Source organism: Zosterops lateralis (genome assembly GCF_965231275.1).
Source record: "Zosterops lateralis genome assembly, chromosome: 3".
NCBI classification, from domain to species: domain Eukaryota; kingdom Metazoa; phylum Chordata; class Aves; order Passeriformes; family Zosteropidae; genus Zosterops; species Zosterops lateralis.
This window is the reverse complement of record NC_139764.1, coordinates 36,553,878-36,574,220: the sequence shown is the minus strand read 5'-3', so window position 1 is coordinate 36,574,220 and position 20,343 is coordinate 36,553,878. Positions and strand designations below refer to the sequence as shown.

Here is a 20,343-nt window from a genome sequence, read left to right as displayed (position 1 = left end):
GGATAAAAAAGTTATCTATGTGCATTTAAAAATCAAACAAATACCATCTACTTCTTATAAGACTATCCTAAAAGTACATTAGGATTTGACACAATTTTTAAAAAAAAATTTACAAAGCCCAGAAGAATCAAATAGCAAAAGAGTTAAAGCATCTGAACATAACATTTTGAATGCCTGCACTCTAAGGCAAGCACTCAAAAGCTTGTACTGCATCAAAGAACCACCATAAACTCTGAAGGAATGTCTCATGTTAGAGTATTAGGCTATTCTAGGCTGAAAAACTTTGAGACGGTAAGTTAAACGGTAAGTTAAACCACAGGCTGGTGGAGTCACCATCCTTGGAAGTATTAAAAAAAGGAGTAAATATGGCCCTTTGTGAGCATGGTGGCACCTAGTTGATCTTAGAGGTCTTTTCCAACCTTAATGATTCTGATATCATCTAAAATGCTGCCAAGCAGAAGAGTTTACAAGACTATACCTGAAATCAAGTTCTTAAAAGCCTTTCAGATTTCCAGGCACAGCTAATTTAACAGATTTATCAGATTCATCTGTTGCTTTTCAATTATTTTCAAGTAAAATTTCTCAGGCAACACATTTTTTATGATGTTCTGCTAAAACTGGGAAGTCACACTTCATTAGAAATTACCAAATGTGAGGCCCATGTACATGAAAGATTGCAAGGAGGATCCAGAAAACAAGAGACTTGTCAGTCTGAAGATTACAGATCATCTAGTACAAGACAACCAGGAGATTAGGCCCAGCCAACATGTGTTTGTGAAAAGCAGGTCCTACTTGACTAACCTGGTATCATTCTATGTGAAGGTGAGCCAATGAGAGGACCAGGGAAAGGATGGCATCTACCTATATTTTAGTAACACTTTTGACATGGTTTTCCACAGCATTCTTCTGCAGAAGCTGGCTGCTCATGGATCTGGATAGAGGTTCACTGTTTGCTGTGTAAAAAAACCAGCAGGATGGCCAGGCCTAGGGAGTGGTGGCGCTGGCAGCCAGTCACTATTGGGGTTCCCCAGGACTCAGTTTTGGGGCCAGTCCTGTTTTATGTCTTTATCAATGATCTGGACCAGGGGATCAAGGGCACCCTCAGCCAATTCACAGACAACACCAAGTTGAGTGGGAGTGTTGATCTGCTGGAGGGCAGGAAGGCCCTGTGGAGGGATCTGGACAGGCTGGATTGTTGGACCAAGGCCAACAGTGTGACACTCAACATGGTCAAACACCAGGTCACAACAATCCCATGTAGCACTACGAGCTGGGGGAAAAGTGGCTGGAAAGTTGCCTGGGACAAAACAACTCGAGGTTGCTGGCTGACAACTGGCTGGACATGATCCAGTGTGCGCCCTGGGGGCCAAGAAGGCCAATGGTATCCTGGCTTCCATCAGCAATGGTGTGGCCAGCAGCACTGGGGTACTGGGCACTGCTGAGGTTGCACCTCAAATTCTGTGTTGGGCCCCTCACTACAAGAAAGACATTCAGGTATTGGAGCAAGTCCAGGGAAGGGCAACAAAGCTAGAACACAAGTCCTGTGAGGAGCAGCTCAGGGAGCTGGGGCTGTTTAGCCTGGAGAAAAAGAGGCTCAGGTGTAACCTTACTGTTTTCTACAACTACCTGAAAGGAGGTTATAGTAAGGTGGGTGTCAATCTCTTCTCTCAAGTAAAAAGTGTTAGGACAAGAGAAAACAGCCTTAAATTAAGCCAGGGGAGGTTTAGATTGTATATTGGGAACAATTTCTTCACTAAAAGAGGGGTCAGGCATTACTACAGGCCACAAGAAGTGGCTGAGTCCCCATCCTGAAGTGGTTTATTTAAAAGACATGTAGATGTAGACATGGTACAGTAGTGGACCTGGTGGTGGTGAGTTAACAGTAGGAACTGATTATCCTAAAGGTCTTTTCCAACCTAAAAAATTCAATAGTTCCATAAATTCTTTGTATTTCCACAGTTATTAGTTACCTTATTTGCACCAATGCAAAGTCAAAAATTTCGATTGGTTTTTGTTTCCTTACCTCAAACCCAAAATTGTAACCCTGAATCATGGCTTCCCGGTAGTATTGCTGCAAAGTGGCAGATTCAGATTCATCAACTTCAGCATCAAACTCAGATGTGAACATGTGATCAACTCTATCAATGGCACTGCTTATCTTATTGCATAGCTGTAATGCATCGTTCTGAGAAACAACAAAAAGGGATGGGGGGGCATCAAAATATTACTTAGTCTTGTCAACTGTAGAACGTAAGGCAAACATGAATCTAACAATTACATTGTTTTAAATGAAAAGGTACCATAATCCCACAAAAATTCATTCAGTCTTGGAAAAACAAACATTTTCCAGCAGTTGCATGAGGCAATTCTTGTAATTAACTCAAGTATTGTAATAAAGATTGCTTGTATGTGATTAACCTTAAAAACAAAGACAGCAAAAGGGTGAGTGGGGAACCAACAAAAAAAAAAAAAAAAAAAAAAAAAAAAAATCCAACCAAAACCAGACAGACAAGAAAGAAGAAAATGAGTTCTACTATCTATAGTGTGACTAAATCTTGGTTCTATTTTCACCTTGGTATATGGACACAGTCTCTATTGAATGCAGGGACTTGATACTGCCACTTAAAGTCCAACAAACAAACAAACAAACTCAACTCATCAAACAAAATCAAAACAAACAAAACCAAAAAAACTCACACCACTCACACAAAATAAACGAAGATTTAAAAACCCACACCAAATCTGAGAGGAAATAAACAGAGAGACTACCCACTTACACATTTTCAAATACAGGAAGGAAAGTTGTTTGTTACAGATCATTGATTTTGATAGAATTTGGTTTTAGAGAATCATCAATTCAATATTGCTGCACCCAAAGAGGTATTCACTCTGTTGCTATGGTATTTCATCTGCATTATGCACTTGTTTCCCAATTACCCAATGCAGAAATGATTACACCAATACAGCTCAAAAACACATTCACAAGTCATTTGCAAAAGCAGAGTGAAAATAGTTCTGAAAGTCAAGTCCATAGAGGACTACCAAATAACTTACAATTGCAGAATTGCAATCAAATCTTCTCCAACTTTTTTATTTATCAGTGAGCAAAGCCTCATCAGTTCTGATAAATAATCTCCAAACCTACTTACCTTTAGCTGCTGTAGAGCTTTGGCAATGATTGGTTGGCTGGATGTCTGTTCCTGGTGCAGAGATATGAGCCCTTCAATAGAGTGCTGGAAAGCTTTTCTCTGACTCACAAGGTGGGCAGACTGAACGACTACAAGGAGGAGGTTATCAACCTAGAATACAAGACACCATTAACTACTTCTTGTAAAGAAAATCCTCTCTGTAAAAATATATCCAATATCACTAGATTCCAATCAGTCATTTTTTAATTCTAATGCATGAAAGACCTCTCATCACTATTCATGAAAATCTAAATTCACACAGAAAAGCTTGATGCTGTTTTTTTATTGTTCAACTGGAACAACAGGCAAACAAGAAACAACATGTTTGCACACTAAAAGCAGCAGTATGTAGAGGAGTGACTTTTTCAACTGCCTGTAATTGCTAGAACCCTCTGAATGCCAAAGGTCAGGCACAGTGGCATGGAAAGCCACTCTCTTCGTGGACAGTACAGCCCATTTATGGTAGGGATCCAAGGAACTGCATGACATACTGAAAGGAAAATTCATATAGCTTAACATTAAGGATATGAGAACACAAGGGGCAGGGAGCTGGCTCAGCTGTCAGAGTGCAGCTTAACTGCTGGCAGGAAAACCCTGTTGGCTTGGGAAGAAGGAAAGTATGACTAGAAACATTTCTCCCTGCAGAACTGTTGAACATCCAGTAACTTCCAGAGAAATTTAACATTAAATGTCACAATTCATCCAAGATCAAGAGTAACTAGTTTCACGCCCCAGTGTGGGGAAAGCACACAACCATCACATGTTCTTGGAGACTGATGACTTCTTAATAAATGTTCAGTTTTTAAGTCTTATCTGCTCTTCTGAACACCCATCTAGATACTGGAATTATCTCTATTATACAAGTGCAACTCTGAAAAAGGCACATTTGTAGAGACTGATCCTGCCAGGAAATGCTACAATCCGTTTAATATTTCCATTTAACACAACTAAGAATCAAACTTATTCCTGAATTTAACTTTTTACTACCTATAAAAGGACACATCCTTCACTGAATCACTCCAGTTAATCTGACAGAATAAGCATTTATAGAAGTGTGGAGATGACAAACAGAGGGGGAACAAGATCAAACCCACCTGCATGGTGCGCAGCGTATCAACAGTTTCTACTTGAGGCACTACTTTGACTGGCTGACCCTGCCAGGCACTCCAGCTGTCATCTGATTCATGGTCTTTGTCACTGTGTTTGGTCATCAGCAAGTAGGCCTCATATGTCAGCTCATCTGAATCCTTGGAGCAATCCTTCCCAGCAGCTGCATTGAGGAGCTGCAAAATCACAGACTTTTCCCCGGCAATACTACCTGGTACAAAGACTTGTAAACTCTCAAGTCCAGGAATTTGTACCTGTAAAAAAGGAAATATACTGAATTAATGAATCTCGTTGCCTTTTATGACAAATGAAAAAGATAAAATAGGTAGTAGCATTTAAGCAACAAGAAGAATCTCCATCTTAAAAAGCTATACAATATACATACTAAAACAACATCTTCCGCTATTTTTGCATTGAAAGTCAAAATGCATTATAAATTATTTCTCTTGAAATCCACAGGATCACCATTTTCAGTGACTTCTTTCTGTGTACTTCAAGTTAATCCTTCTACATATTCATCTAAAGGATTCTTGTTACAAAAGAAGTCCAGTTTCACATATATACTATATATGTATTCATACACAAGAATAAAACATATATACAAACATTTTAAAAAGTAAATTAGTCAACAAAGAGTGGAGTATTACAAGAAAAATTCCTTCAGAATTCATATATTTCTCAATGAATACAAAAGACAAAGAGTAAACAAAAAATCTGTCCAAAAAGTAATTCTTCTACTTCCATAAAAGCAAGATTAAGTCCAGTTAGAGCATTCTCTTTCAATAAAATATTACTGCTACTACTTAAAAACTATTTCCAATTATATCTGTCACATTGGTAACAATACTTCAACCAAGTTAGGTATCAGAAGCAAATTGTGAAAACAGTAAAATAGCCAGTATCATGACTTGACATAAGGCAATGGATTCACAGTGGAGTTAAGTTCTCTCTTTTCAGACTGATGTCATCAAGCTAAGACAAAACACTGCACTCAGCACTTCCACATTTAGGCAGACATATTTTATAACTAAAACTATCATAATCTGTAGGCCAATGCAAAACACTAGATGGTTGTTACTAAAAGCTAAATTAGACTCCCAAAACTAATATATAAAGTGCTCATTATCAAAATGTGGGTCATTTAACCCATGTATAACAGATGTGTCAAACGCAAGACACGATTTTTTCTTCAAAAAACGTACATAAGAAAAAGATACAATCTTTAAAAGGTCTACTAAAACTAATATGGTGTCTTGAAGCAGCAAGACTTCGTACTTGGGGGACAATATTTTTTTTAAGTAAACATATACTGATTTCCCTGGCTATTTTCCAACTCAAACAATTCACAGACCAGGGCCCTGCTGAGCCAGTTGTTTTATCCCTGTATTTACAACCCTTTATGAACTTCTCTCCTATGAACTTGTGTCCCCTTAAACAAATTTCTGTATTTAGCAAACATTTACGTAAATCTAACAAGAATTATGTCATTAAAAAGTTAAGGCACTATTTCCCAACTGCAAATTACATTTATATTAAAAGTATGGAAGGACAAAAAAGAACAGCAGATCCAAATACATTTAATCTGTTGAAGCAAACTACTTACTTAAACTACAAAAAAGACTTGTTGACCTAGGAATTTTTAAGGAATTTTGCAAAACCACATATGTGGGACTTTACACTGCAGTAAATATAGAGCACCAAGAGCTTAACTTAGTTTTGCTGTATAACAGTATTCTAGCAACAGTTACTCTGGAACAGAACAGAGTCCCTGCATTTCTCATGTCCTTAGTACTCTCTAGGAAGCTTGTGAAAGCAGACATCCACTATAATACTGTTGCCTTATAAAGGCAAAACACAAGTCTACAGTCTGAGATTATCTACTCAAACACGTATCCATTTACCTTACAGATTTGAAAGCATTTGTTTCATAGCACTCACTACTAAGCATTATCAAACAGAAAGGCTTTTCCTCAAACAGACATCAAAGAGTGACAAAGAGAATCTTTGGAAAAATAAGGAATTAAGACACTGATTTCCCAAAACATAGACTAGCATTCTAACTCATACAAATCACAATCGAATATTAAATACAGAACACTTTACATGTTGAAGTACATGTGTCCCATTAAAAAATTAAAGCATACCAATATTTGACATTTTGCTTAGCATACTCAGTTCACTTTCATGCCTTTAAACCTTATTACCTATGTGAATTTACCTTCACATACTCTTTTGTTTTCAGAGCATTCAGAAGATCTCGCACAGGGGCTGACAACGCAAATTCTGCTGCTATTTCAAGGTCCTACAAATAATGACAAAACAAAGGAATATGCTTTCAGACTCAATTTCTTTAAAGCATATATAAATAAGAGGAGACTCTGTTAACTTACCTTCCTCAGCATTTTAGCAAAACCAAGAGCTTTGGAAGCCCTTTCTCTAGCTTCATGGAACAGCTCTTTTAGCGCTCGGCTGGTCTCTATAACAGACCTCCTAAAACATTGGCAGAAAGGAAATTAGAATGTTTTAATAAATCATATTACACTTATACAGCCATTAGAAAATAATTATTTACACATACGTTAGTAAAAAGAACATAAATATTTGAAAGCGGCTGACAAAAAAATTGAACTTGCATAGGCACATTTTTGGTAAGAATATAAAAATTTACTTCAAACATCATTATATAAACGACTTGATAGCCTGAACTAAAGAGAAAGTTACTAGGCTTCCAAAAACCAAAATGATAGCTCATTACTACTGCACACAGAAATATAGCGATACAGTCTATGAAGCCTTGCATTTACTAAGTTTGCTTTGTAAGGAATAAAATACATTATGCATCTGGCAGAGGTAGAGAAACATATATGTTTTGTTATTATTAAGCCAAAAAGCTTAATACCTGATTTCATCTGATGCAGTACTGTCATCGGCACTGGCCCAAAATTCATCACAACTGTCTTGCAGTCCAGAATCTAAAAATATTCCTGTAGACTTCAGCAGCATTCCTGCAATATCACTGTAGCAACAGAAATGATGGAACTTCAGAGTCTTACTGAGGTAGCATGGAATCTTAAACTTCTTCCTTCTCAGTGCAAGAGAGCTGTTGCCAAGTCCATGTACAGAAACAAGCAGCATCTTGGGGCCCACAGAAGGCACCTGCACCTACTTTCATCCTACACCTACAGCCACTGCAACAATCCATAAATTCACAAAGACTACCAGCTGATTAATGAAATCTCAAGAAGTCCCACCTGGGAACCACAAGCAAGTGCTGACTTGAATACCCCTGTGATATAAAACAACGTCATAAGCAGAGAAATTAAATAAAACCTACCAAAATAGTTTTCCAGCTTGAGCTTCACCCCCTCTTATATACGGAGTTATTTCTTTGGTGAAATTCCATTCTTCCTCTAACAGATTTTTTAAACTATGAGATGCTTGAGGTAACTGCTGCAGCATTTGGATCCAGCTTCGCATATAATCAAAGTACACCTGAATTTAAACAGAAATTGTTACACAAGCTGTTAAGGACCAGAACGTCTCAAATCAACAGACAAACTCACTATTATACAATTTTTAGAAGGTATTTCTACAATAATTTTCATTTGCTCCAACCAAAAGCGAGATCCATGTTCACACACAAAAGGTGCAATTTAGGGCTCAGCAGGTATTCAATTCTACGTCTCCACAATACCTTCCTGAAAATACTGACCACCTTGCCTCCTGTGCTGCTATTTACCATTGTATTAGTGAACACTGACAGTAGCCAGAGTCTTTAAAGCTGAACTGCTGAAAACAGTCTCTACATCTTTTATGAACTGGACTACATCAAAAGGTTTTATCTGAACATATCCTCCTGGATACAGATAAGTACCGTGAAAAGGTTTCTGAGATTCTATTACACTCTGTTCCTTTATATCAAGTCTTATCTCTCACCTTTATTTAATTACTATTGTTTTAAACCAATATAAAAAATCAAGGTAAGTTCAATTTTTCTTCAACCCTCTGCCCTTCAGAATTATACTGAATGCAAAAATTTCCTGCAATTTGTTTCAGTTCAATAATCCGTAGCATCCCACCTCAAAAATGCTTTCTATTGATTTCAGATATTTTCAGACTACACTGTAAAAATGCCAAGATCATAGAAACACGGAATGTTTTGGGTTGAAAGGGACCTTAGGGATCATCCAGTTCCAACCCCTATCTCTCAGAGGCCAAGTGTAAAGAGACTTCTTTAACTAATTGAAACAATGAATACACATTAAAAATAAAAGTATCAATTATGCATTAATGCAATGCCAGTACAGTAAGATATCATGTTAGTCAAAAATCGTATTTTATTCAATATTAAAAGGTTACTAAAAGTTTTGTTCAAACTTATGGAATTTACAGTTCCATATATGAACCATTTTTTGTAAATACAGGCAATTTACAATTATACTGTACCACAGAGGAAAACCCAGTATTGCTAAAACAGCACTGGCTTCTTACCTTTACAAGTTCATTAAAACAATAAAATTGTATCAAGGTAGGAAAAGAAAAAAAGGTAACCATCCCTAAAAAGGGCAACAGATTTCTATTAGCAGTATTCAGATTAATACACTTATTTGAACTCTCCTTTTTGAAGCTTACCATTAACATTTTATGCAGATCCTCTTCAAAAGAATCAATGTTGCAATCAATCTTTTTTAAGTCATCCAACACTTCCCGTAACATGAACTGGTAATATTGCTTCATTAAGAGTCCACCCTTCAGAACTTCTTTACACTCTCTCACTAGCTGCAAGAGAAAAACCCCAAAACTGCCATCAGTCAAGACATTACTCTTAAATTCATCCTGCGTCAGCCCAGTTTGTCACTAAGTCATTTCTACAGCTTTTTGAAAGAAATACAGTTGCTCTACACATCTGCAGGAAAGACGTCACTAGCTTTCCAGGATTATTTAATTGCAATCCCATTATTTAATTGCAATCCCACATCAATGTAAATGGAGCTGGAGGCAGATGTAGGGCTTACTCCCTACACAATGGCACAGCAAGCTGCTTACTAGACAATTAGTTTAGAAAGGGGCGAAAGGGCTCATAGTCATGAAATCTCCACTTCCAATGGAAGCAAGTCAGGAAAAATATGCAATGTGTTTAACATATGCTTACAGAAATGTTTTACTACAGTGAATTCACTGTCAATCTCCTGGGCAGGTGCCCTCAATTTCAAAATCCATACCAGACCTGAAAACAATCAGTGGGTTTTTGTTGCTTCCTCAGGCAAAGCTAACATGAGGAAAGTTCTCTTTTCAACTGCAGAAGACTTTTGAAGAGCCGTCGCTCCTCCCTGAAAGCTCAGTCTTTAACTATTTCAAGAGACACGCACAACCACAGGTATGGGAGTACAAAACAAGCAAGATCCTTTGAAGCCTACACTAACGAATGCTTTTCTTTCAGAAGCCCTCGAATGCTAAGTGTGTATTCTGAAATCATCATCAGTCTTCAGGTTTGACAATCCCTTAACTTTTCTAAGGGTCAGAGGGAATGGAATTGCTGGCAGATTAATAAGCTTTTTAAAACCTTCTATCATGGCTCTCGTATCAATATAGTGGACTTGAGGTATGAGAAATTATAATGGCATGAAAGCTGAAAACATACAAGAATGCTATTAGTATGACAAGAGTCTTTGGAATCCTTTACAGGCCACAACACATTATTTTACTCCATGATGTGCAGAGGAAACAATGATAATAGTATGAACTCTATGTTTAAAATTTACTAAGTTAGGTGAAAAAGGGTTAAAAAAAAAAGTAATTTTTTATAAGGTGGAAATCCAAAAGGACACTTTTATATCCCTAACATGTCATTTACTTTAAAATGAATGTCCTTCTTCACTCAATCACATCCAGTGTACTTTTGTGTTAACCTATGGGGGTTTTTCCCCTTCAATATATATCCCTTCCAAATAAACTTGAAAAACTTCATCAAGAACAGTTTATTTAAATAATATTCTTTTACAGGGGTATGCTATTGAGTAACAGAATATAGGACTTACAAACAACTAGTAGAGCTAATCTTAGTGTTGACTTTTGAAACTGCAATTCACGAGGCAGCGGCCAAACAAAATTTTGGTGTATAATGAGCACATGAAAGAATATACAGCTTAAACTGAAAATATTATCACTATTATTGGTTTGATGGGTTGTTTTTTGTTTAGGTACTTTATACAATAAATTATTTTCTCAAAGCAGGTGGGGCAAGACAAACAATACCAAATTTAACAACCAAACAGAAATAACCCACATGCACATACACGCATCCACCCCTCAACACAAATGCTGAATTTGAGAACCATCTTGAACTGTTCAGGTACTAAACTGCCATTAAAAGAGAACAGCTCTCTCCAATAAACAAGTATTATCATGATTACAAAAGCTAGTACTTTAAGTGAAACATGGACAAAAAGGAGGGAAGCAGCAAGAAAGGACAGGAGAAAAGGCACACTGTAAGAGGCATATAAGCTGTGTTAGTATTCTTCTTGAGTATGCACTTTTTTATTGAAAATCAGATTAATTTTAGTACAATTGACTTGCTAGTAATACAAAAATTTAACCACCTCAAAAAAAGTTGATTAACGAGACTAGTATACCTGATAAATGCACACAGTACAGCTACATATTTCAAACGGTACGAAAAAGCAAGAGACACTTAAAGGTTCCAGTGCCTCAAATAAGATTCACTTTGTCAATCCCAGCAAAAAACAGACTGTGCTGTCCTACTTGCATACAAAGAACAATTCAGGGATTGGGTTTGTTCAGCCTTGAACAAACAGCATATGCACAGGGAATTTAATCACAGATTCCCAATGCCTAGAGGGCAATTGCAGAGAAAAGTACAATAATGCTCTGGCCCTCAATGCAGAGAAAGCCAATGCAAAACGCCCTACCCAGAAGATCATCTTACAGAAAGGAAATGGATCAGTGCCATTTCCAGAATGCTGTGCTGCAGTGCCAGCTCTCCCTCCTGAATAATACCTCGAAAGAATTGAAAAATCTTTTGTCTGCAAGTTGAGATGGTGCAGTTGCACTGAGCTGTGTACAAGTTCTGCATCCCTGCCCAGTGGCCAGGAGAGCAGCAGGACTGAAGATAGCTGGGTTGATCATATTTCAGATGGTCAGCTTCTCAGGGCTACAGTGTGATACAGGACATTGAATCCCCTCTCAGCTGTCTCGTCCCAAGGCTGAACAGGCCAAACACCCTCAGCCTTCCCTCACAGGAGAGATGAGGTGTTCCAAGCCCCTGATCATCTTTGTCCTTCACTGGACCCAGTCCAGGAGCTCCACACCTCTCTTGTACTGAAGAGCTCAGAACTAGACACAGCAGTCCTAATGCACCTCACTAGGGCTGGAGTAGAAGGGCAGGATCACCTCCCTCAACTTGCTGACAATGCTCTGATATAATAAAACAACCTAATTTGGGGATCAATCTAACTGTAGGACCCAGCTTCCAGAAGGCTGGGCCAGAGTATCTCCAGTCCAGTCTCCTTTGTAATTCTGTAATACTCTGAACTTGCAGAATAACACAGACTCCTGGACTCTTCTTTTAAGCTTGCTCAAGACTTCAGCAATTATAATTCTTCAGGAAACAAACAGATCAATTTGTGAAAAATCCTGCACAGCTCCTTTGCCTGTTCAGAAATATTGTGTAGGACAGGAAGTATTTGCTGAGTTGAATTCATTTTCTCAATGTCATTAGTAAGGCAGTATCCACCACCAAAATACTCTGGTACAAACACACTGTTTTCCAGGAAGAAAGTGTAATTTTTGCTTAACTTGGGAGTCCACAAGGAGCACACAAAATGTTAAAAGGGAAAAAAACAAAATCACCCCCATCTCTGAAGGGTATACTGTGCTTAATGGCAGAGTATTCTATGCAATGTATTACTCATTCTATGACTGTTAAGGTTGAAACTGTAGGTTTCAGTCAATGGGGAGAGCAAAGGAGAATGTAGGGGAGGAAGGAAAAGAGGACAAATTTATTTGGGACCACAAAGTAACACAGCAATGGATTTTGGATCACCAAATAACTGGTATGTGAGATCATAATCAGTCCAAGAGCTTATTTAAATGTTTACTCTTAGAGATCATCTGATAAAACTCCAATTTGGTTATGCTTGCCAGGATGCAGGGAGATCAGCTGAATTTAGTAGGTCCTGGACTACATTTTGAAAAATTGGCATTGATCTAAACAGACTTCATTGTACCTGACAGCCTCCAGAAAATAAATCCTGGTACAATATTCTCAATCAGTAACAGGACTGACAATCTTGGGTCACTGTCCAAAGAAAATAATACAATAGGCTGGGGAAGATTTTTTTATTTCATTTTTCTTCTTAATTAACTTTCACTGTGTGACTACTGCAGGTTACCAGATATCTAACATTCACAAGAGAAAAAATCAAATCTAAGAAAAAAGAGAAATACAGACCCTTAAAACTACTCCAAACAGAGGAAGATGTGCTAGAGAAGATTATATAGCTTACAATGCAAATGGAACCAATACTGTTTACTTTTGTTGGCTAATAATATTTTTAACCACCAGACTTGATATGGAAGCCTAAATAAGAGAGCTTTACATGACCATTTATTTATTATATGCAAAAAAGCAAATCTCCATATGAAATACAAGACTGTTTACAAAAATTATTACATAATTATACATTGTAACTTCTTACATTAATCCTCTTTAAACTGACACCGTATCATAATGAAATGACAAAATACTTCAAACAGGAAACATATATTAAAAAAAAAAACAATTGAAGCAAACCTGTTTAATACTCAAAAGAGATGGTTCCCCAGCAGGTCTTTGTTCCAACCTCAGCTTGAGACATTCATGGATAACATTGAGCAGGACTCGGCAGAGAACCAAGAATGCAGGTTCAAAAGATGGCAAATCCATGGATTTCAGCTCTTCCCACGATACAGCACTGCATTTTTGCTCGCAACAAGGTGGGAAATTTAGTAACTGCACATAATCTGAACACAACATGGGATCTGGAAATTCTGAAAACTAACAAAAAATAGGTATCATGAAAAGGATCCTTAAAAGTCTTTAGAATTTTGGATTTGTTTAAAGCAGCATGCACAGAAGTATGCTTTCAGAAGGTAATTAGTCTATTAGCTGGCAAGTCAACCACACAAGTTTCAAGTTTATATCATTGAGGGATTTTTAAAGCTAACATTTTTTTTAAATATCATCAGTCTCAGGAAAAACAATGATGGACCCTTGGGAATTAACAAAAGCACTCACTTTATGTTTCTGTTACGACATTATCTAGAGAAACTAGTGTACGCTAAGCTACATCACATACATAACCTCATTTCTTTTCAAATACATAATGCATATATTAACATAGAACTCCACATTTTAATGAATGCAATATTCAAAAAATGTCACTAGCTAAACTAAGTCAAAGTACTGAAAAAGTAACTTTTGAATATTGGTAGATTTTAAATTTAAACTGTTCAAAAAGGAAGATGAAATATAGCCATCAAGCTCGTTTGTTGTTTTGGGGATTTTGGGTGGGTTTTTTTTTTAGTAATAAACTTACTTTTCATTTAAATTAAGATTGAAAATAATTTAAACAAAATTACTTTTCTAATTAAAGAAGATAATTGAGACTAAAACAAACATCCTAGAGATCTAAACTACATACCTTGTGATAACATTCTAAGCAAGGCTGTACATGGAGTTCAATTTAAAAAGAAAAGTCTGGGGTTTAATTTAAAAAGAAAAGCTGGACTGCAGAACATCTGTAGCTCCTAAAGATAGCAACACACTGGGCATCATTTAATGATAAGATTTGTTTCAGATTAAGTTTGTTTTATTCTTATTCTCATTTCTCAGCTGCTAACCATGATATCTGACTATCCTTCATTCATATAGTAGACATAACTAATATTTTCTAGGTTTTTCTTCAGCTGAATTTATATAATATCACTACAAAAGGGAGAAAAACATTACCAGTAATTAGAGTATGATAACAGTAAGTGATGAAACTACTGCCTTGAAAGTTTAAAAAACCTTTTAGGCTCATAATCCAGCAGAAAATTAAACCACATATTTAAAAACATATCTTCTTAGATATTATTAATGTCTTCTTTTTACTCTCTTTAAAAGGAACATAAAGTACCAGAATAGCATCAGAGCTAAAGATTTTTATACAAGAAGTTTTCATTAACAAACATATCATGAAAATGCTACACTTCCACAGTATAACTTAAAAAAATTAAGAAATACAATCCTCATGGCGATGCAAATATAATTTGGAGAAATTCAGTTCTAAATAAAAATATTAAATAACTAGTCAGTGAGCAAAAATAACAGCCAATTGAATAAATTTGTAATATCCTTTTCTAGCATCAAGGATAACAGTAAATGACATTAGGGCTTAGTACTAGACACCTAAACTTCTATTGTTCAATCTGACTAATCTTAATCTTCTGCAGGCCCAATCTGAAATGTTACAAATACTTCTTATGAAACCTCAGGGAAAGCTCTAAGCCATTTATTGAGATCATACAAAAAACCACACTCAAAAGTGCAGCCAGTTGAATAAACAACAAACAGGGTACACAAGCTTAAATATATTCTATTAAAATAACATCCGATTTCATAAGCTAAAGTTAGAAATATTATCCATCTTCACCAAGAATGAAATTGTACAACTTGTACACAGAATGGACTCTATAGCCCTGTTAAAGTATCAGAGCCTACAGAGGAATCAAATGTTTTAGAAAACACCAAGACCAGGAACACGTATAAAGCATTAAAATGTATACAGTGGAAGGATCCAGAAAGTACATTTTAGATGTGTTTTAGACACCATTTAAGCAACAATAGAAACAAAAGTATGTCCAGAGAGTTAGAAGGGTAAGTATACACATAAACACAGAGTCAAGTTACAAAAGTAACGGAAATAATAAAGATTAACAGAATACTAACAAGTCTGTCTGCATACAAATATCAAACTGAACTGCACTAAAAAAAAAAAAAAGACACTACATTCAAAGTATTGCCAGGTGCAAAGACCAAGCAACTGAAACCCATCTCTTCCATTTCAGCATAAAATCATCTTTTGCTGTAGTAACTACCACAATTCTGACAAAGAGATTTTTGGGGTTTTTTCTGATAACATCCTTTAAATGCTGGTGCAGGAAAAGTTTAGAATTCGTAACATTCACCTTTACTAAAAACCATTTCTGAAAAGAGAACAATATTCCAAAGAAAAGTTGGTAATTACTGAAAACTAACATTCAAAGTAGTCACAAGGGTAGAGAAGGGAGAAAAGATTAACCTTACATCTTATACAAGTGATTCAACTCTACATTACCAGAAAGTTTAATTCTATGAACTTGCAGCAAAAACTCTAGCTATTTAATGTTTCATTAACTTGCTTTAAAAACCCTTATGCAGTGAAAACTTTGGAGGTATTTAGCAGTTTCAAAAATACATTCAAAGTTCATTTTCAATACTCCCACACTATGTCTGGTTTACTTTGATTTTTTTAAAATTTATTTATTTCAACCTTTATCTTCAGCTGAACTTTCTATGTGTAGGTGGGTTTGGAGGTGCTTTTTGTTATTGTAACAAGTTACCTGCGAGTTTTGCTTAGGCACTTGACTCTAAGGAAATGTTCACACATTTCTAATGCAAATTTTCTAAAACATAAGCTGAAACCAATTACAGAATATATAAAAATTCAACTAATAGCTTCATTTCTACAGTAAAATCTACAACAAATAAAAACTGATTTTGATTTCAAAAACTGAAAGTTGATTTCAAAATCAAATAGCTTTACATTCATAAATTTATTCATCCTAAAAAAAATAACCTCTAAGGGAGATCAGCAATTCTTATTCCTTTTGCAAACCTGACAATCAACATTAAGAACTCCTCAATGTTTTACAATCACATAATGTGACGATTCCGTATCGGAACGCACATGTTGGCTAAGAGATGCCTTTGTCCAGACTCCACAGTGGCACTTTACCAAGGAGAGCAAGTAATCCTGACCACCAATTTCTCCTACCATAAAAAGGCCTACAAGTTAGATAACAGTTTATATTAAGTAACAATACTCTGCCTTGAAAGAATTAGTGACCGCATCTCACAATATGAAACTACTATCCTTCACTTACTGCTTAATTCCTACATTGGTTTTATTAACGCACAGTCATTCTTAATTAAGAATATAAAATGACCCAAAGAAAAACTTTGGGTTTAAGCTAAAAGCCAGCTAAAGAATGCAACACACTAACATGACTTGTTTTCATAGATTTCAAAGTTGAGTCCATTCATTTATCCCATCTCTCCTCAAACATAATGTACCACAGTACTTCATTTATGTAGACAAGAGAAACCAACAAAAAAAACTACAGCGACTTTTTTATAAATGTCTCGCCAAGAAACATCCAGTCTCGAAGACAAGGAAAATTACCACCTCCACAGTGGATTTTTCTCACAATTCAACTGTTGGGCCTGATTTTCCACAGTGATTTTTCTGACTTGTTGATTTAGACATTAGAAAATATAATGAATGAAGATGTTATCACAAAAAATGTCATTTCAATTACAAACAAGAACAGAGAACTGGCTTGGGCTTCACATAAATTTTGTCAAACGACAGAATTATTTTCCTGGAAGAACTGGGCTCCTAATCATTATATACACTTAGTTGGTTTTTTCAAAAACCAACTAAGCAACCAGAATGTTCATACAATCCCAATTTCTACATTTTCAGTTAGGAACAATACAGCAAGGAGGTACTCCTGTTATCCATTTACACTGGTAACCTACCTCCAGCTGGTGATCACTCCTTACCAACGCCATACGGGCCCTTTGCAATGAACCATGCATTAGCTTGTGTAGTCTTAAAATTAGTTTCCTCAACCCCATTTGCTTCAGTGCTTTATCAACAAATGGCCTGTAAATAGAGGTCAAACAGTGTTGGCTGCAGCTTCCCTCAGTGCTGCATTCTGGAATAACCCAGGAAGAAGAGTCATCCTCAGATTCAAGCCTATCAAGCCTCCTTGAAAAATGGTCCTGAAAGTCAAAATTTGGCTTATTAGTAAAATTGTTCTTGATGGCTTGTCTAAGTTCCTCAACATTCTCCTCAGAGATTTGTTCTTCACCATCACTCTCCTCTGTGCACGTTTCTGAGGATTCCTTTACTTCTGTTTCCCTATCAATGTCTTCATCATCTGGATCATTGTCCTTAGACAACCGAGGAGAAGGAATTTCAAACACTGGCCAGCCAATGTCAGAAAGATTTTTGATGCCCAATACAGTTCCCATAATCCTTAGTTTCTGGTTTAAGTCTTTCGTAATATTTAACCACAGACAGAGTGCCTGCACCCTGTCTTGGAAGTCCTTTGCAGCATACTTTTCGTAGTCCTTTTGAAGAGCCTGCAGAGATGGATAAAGTGCTTCTATGTACTCCAGCAGCTCCATTATTCGCTTTACCTGCTCAAATGAGACCCGCTGGCGATGGAGGTGTTCATGGTAACTCGAGTAACCCAAAGCACTAGTTCCATGTGTTGATTTGCAAATTCCTTCTCCTGAAGTACCATTGAGACTGGCTCCATTTTTTACAGAGGAGACATTTCCATAATCCACTTTGAAGGTGAGGATTTCATTGATGATATCAGGGATAGCTTGACGGGCTGCATAGAGATAGAGGTCTTGGTCATTAATGCTCCGGCCAGCATGCCAAGCTTGCAGCTCCAGCCAGATCAGTTCATTGGATCGGTTCAACCAGACAGAGGAGGTGCTTTCTTGTCCTCTTTGTTCCCTGTCCTTTTTCTTGGAGACTGAGGTAAGTTTTAACAAAAGCCGCAGGGTTTCAAAGAATTTTAAGCGGTCTGCCGGGCAATCAGTCCTAGAAGTCTGGCGGGTGGTTCTGGGTATTGGCATGGGCACAGAGACTGGAAGCTTAGCGTGGCTACAGCCAAGGCTGAGGTAAGGCTTATTGAGATCAACATCTGGAATTGTTTTTTTTGGCAGAGATCCACCAACTGAGTCTAACATAAACGAGCACTGCACATTTTTCTTGTGATCTCGTTCTGTTGTCCTTAGGGCATCTCTGATCTTTTTCCCTTGCTTATAGCTGTGCTCCTCCACATTCTCAATGGTTTTCCCATTGTCTTTATGCAAAGACTGAGATGGCACACTCATCTTTTCTGTAAGCAAAGAAAAAAGAATGTGACTGCAGCAACAAGAACAAGCATTTTCCAATTCAGTTGCCAATTGCTTTTTTAGGTTGAGCAAAAAAAAAAAAAAAAAGTTTAATATCAATAAAACAAAATAGGCATGAATAGAAGTAAAATGTAGTCTTATTATTAGGAGTTACTACTATTATATCCTAAACCAAGGGATTTTTTTCTTTTTCTCTTGCTTTACTTCTTTTGTAGAAAGGACCTCCAAGAACTTTCATCTTGAGTATGCCATCTATTGAGAACTGAGTATGATCAAAAGGAAAAGAATTGTTTCCAAGCTCATTTTCTATCTATTTGTCACACAAGCTCCCAAAGAAAAACTCATAATGCAACAAAGCATTATTACAGCATCAAAGTCAAATTAGAGAGACTCCATTGCATTTGCAATTTCATAAAAGCTAGAGCATATATAGATTTTTAAATTTAGCTTGAATGCACCAATCCTGCTCTTGGGAAGGTTGATCTTGGTTCTATGAACCCTTCTGTAATCTGAATACACTGCCTTAGCACCTTGAGCCTACCTCCTCCACTGTCACAACACACAAACACTTTTTTTTCCTTTACTATGGACAACAAACAGCCTTTGCCACCTAAAGTTGCAATGTCCTCCTCACTTCCTGTTCTTTCCTCAGGAGCAGCAAACCCTGACACTTCTCTGCAAAACTACGCAAAGTGCTTCAGTCTGGGCTTCACAGATCAGAACAGGAGGAACTACTTGGCATGAGAAGAGTGGTTCTCTCTCTCAGAGGTGGTGACAGGCAGAGGGGAATCACCTGTATGCAGGCTACTAAAGTCCAGCAGTTCCAACTGATGAGCAGCTGGAATACAACAAGCTCCATGGTCACACAGCTTCTGCTTACTCAAAAACAGAAAAGACTTTCAGAATGATGGCTGAATATACTTTGTCTATTTTCACTGACCACAGAGCCAGGCCAGGCAAGACACAGGAATGGGCATTTTGCATTGGCAGGCAAGCAGACTGAATATGGAGCTTGACAGAGATGAAGCATACACCCTCTCCACAAAGACTTTAAGTAGATTAGAAATGAATCAACTTCTAACAGCACTTTGATGTTGAAGATTTTGGTGGCCTTGCAAAATAAATCAAAATCCTATTACATGTAAAGATCACTTTCTTAACTTACATTCCAGATAAGAGAACCTCTAGATCCCTTCAGTTTGAATTTTTAACAAATTATCCTCCCTTATCAATCTTCAGATTCCCCACACCACCAAAGCACATTGAAAAAAAAAGAAATTAAAGATTATTCATTATGAGACATCCAAAAAGCCATAACACTTGAATGTTCATCATTCTTAACAAAGCCCAGGCACAATAATCTAAAAATTGTTTCAAAATCCTCTCATCAAATAGACACCAATGATTCAAATACACCTGAGAGTCCTGCAATAAATTAATATCAACACTATAACTGCAGTATTGTATATATTGCAGTATTGTAATGCAGACTTCAATTAATTAGCAAAAAAATTAATTTGCACCCATTTTGTCACACTATACCTTCTTCTAACCCAGAAGTAGAGCAACTTTAAATAGAGCGTTTTAATAACATTTATTCCATTTTCAAGCTCATGTAAAAATAGCACAAATATTACAATTCACGCCACAGTCAGAAACCAAACTATTTCCTAATTACGATATAAGTGGTTTTTATCCCATTAGCTTTTGCCACACAATATTAGTAATGTCTTAAAGCCAATCATCTAAAATTACCCCTCATGAGTCCTACTACAATATATCTTTCACAGTTCTATTTCTCCAAAG

General features: G+C 36.7%; 1 protein-coding gene across 3 annotated transcripts in view; it reads right to left on the bottom strand.

Annotated features, from left to right (window-relative positions):
- The window catches only part of MAP3K4 (mitogen-activated protein kinase kinase kinase 4), a gene marked incomplete at its 5' end in the record, with an annotated part of 65,041 nt that overhangs the window by 28,494 nt on the left and 16,204 nt on the right, over positions 1-20,343 (bottom strand). For all 3 annotated transcript variants that reach the window (XM_083857265.1, XM_083857266.1, XM_083857267.1), the window contains 10 exons: positions 2,024-2,185; positions 3,150-3,299; positions 4,283-4,549; positions 6,514-6,597; positions 6,686-6,785; positions 7,195-7,311; positions 7,630-7,787; positions 8,928-9,074; positions 13,108-13,350; positions 17,140-18,521. In XM_083857265.1, the coding sequence (XP_083713391.1) occupies positions 2,024-2,185; positions 3,150-3,299; positions 4,283-4,549; positions 6,514-6,597; positions 6,686-6,785; positions 7,195-7,311; positions 7,630-7,787; positions 8,928-9,074; positions 13,108-13,350; positions 17,140-18,521 (2,810 nt within the window). The remainder of the gene's footprint in view (positions 1-2,023; positions 2,186-3,149; positions 3,300-4,282; positions 4,550-6,513; positions 6,598-6,685; positions 6,786-7,194; positions 7,312-7,629; positions 7,788-8,927; positions 9,075-13,107; positions 13,351-17,139; positions 18,522-20,343) is intronic.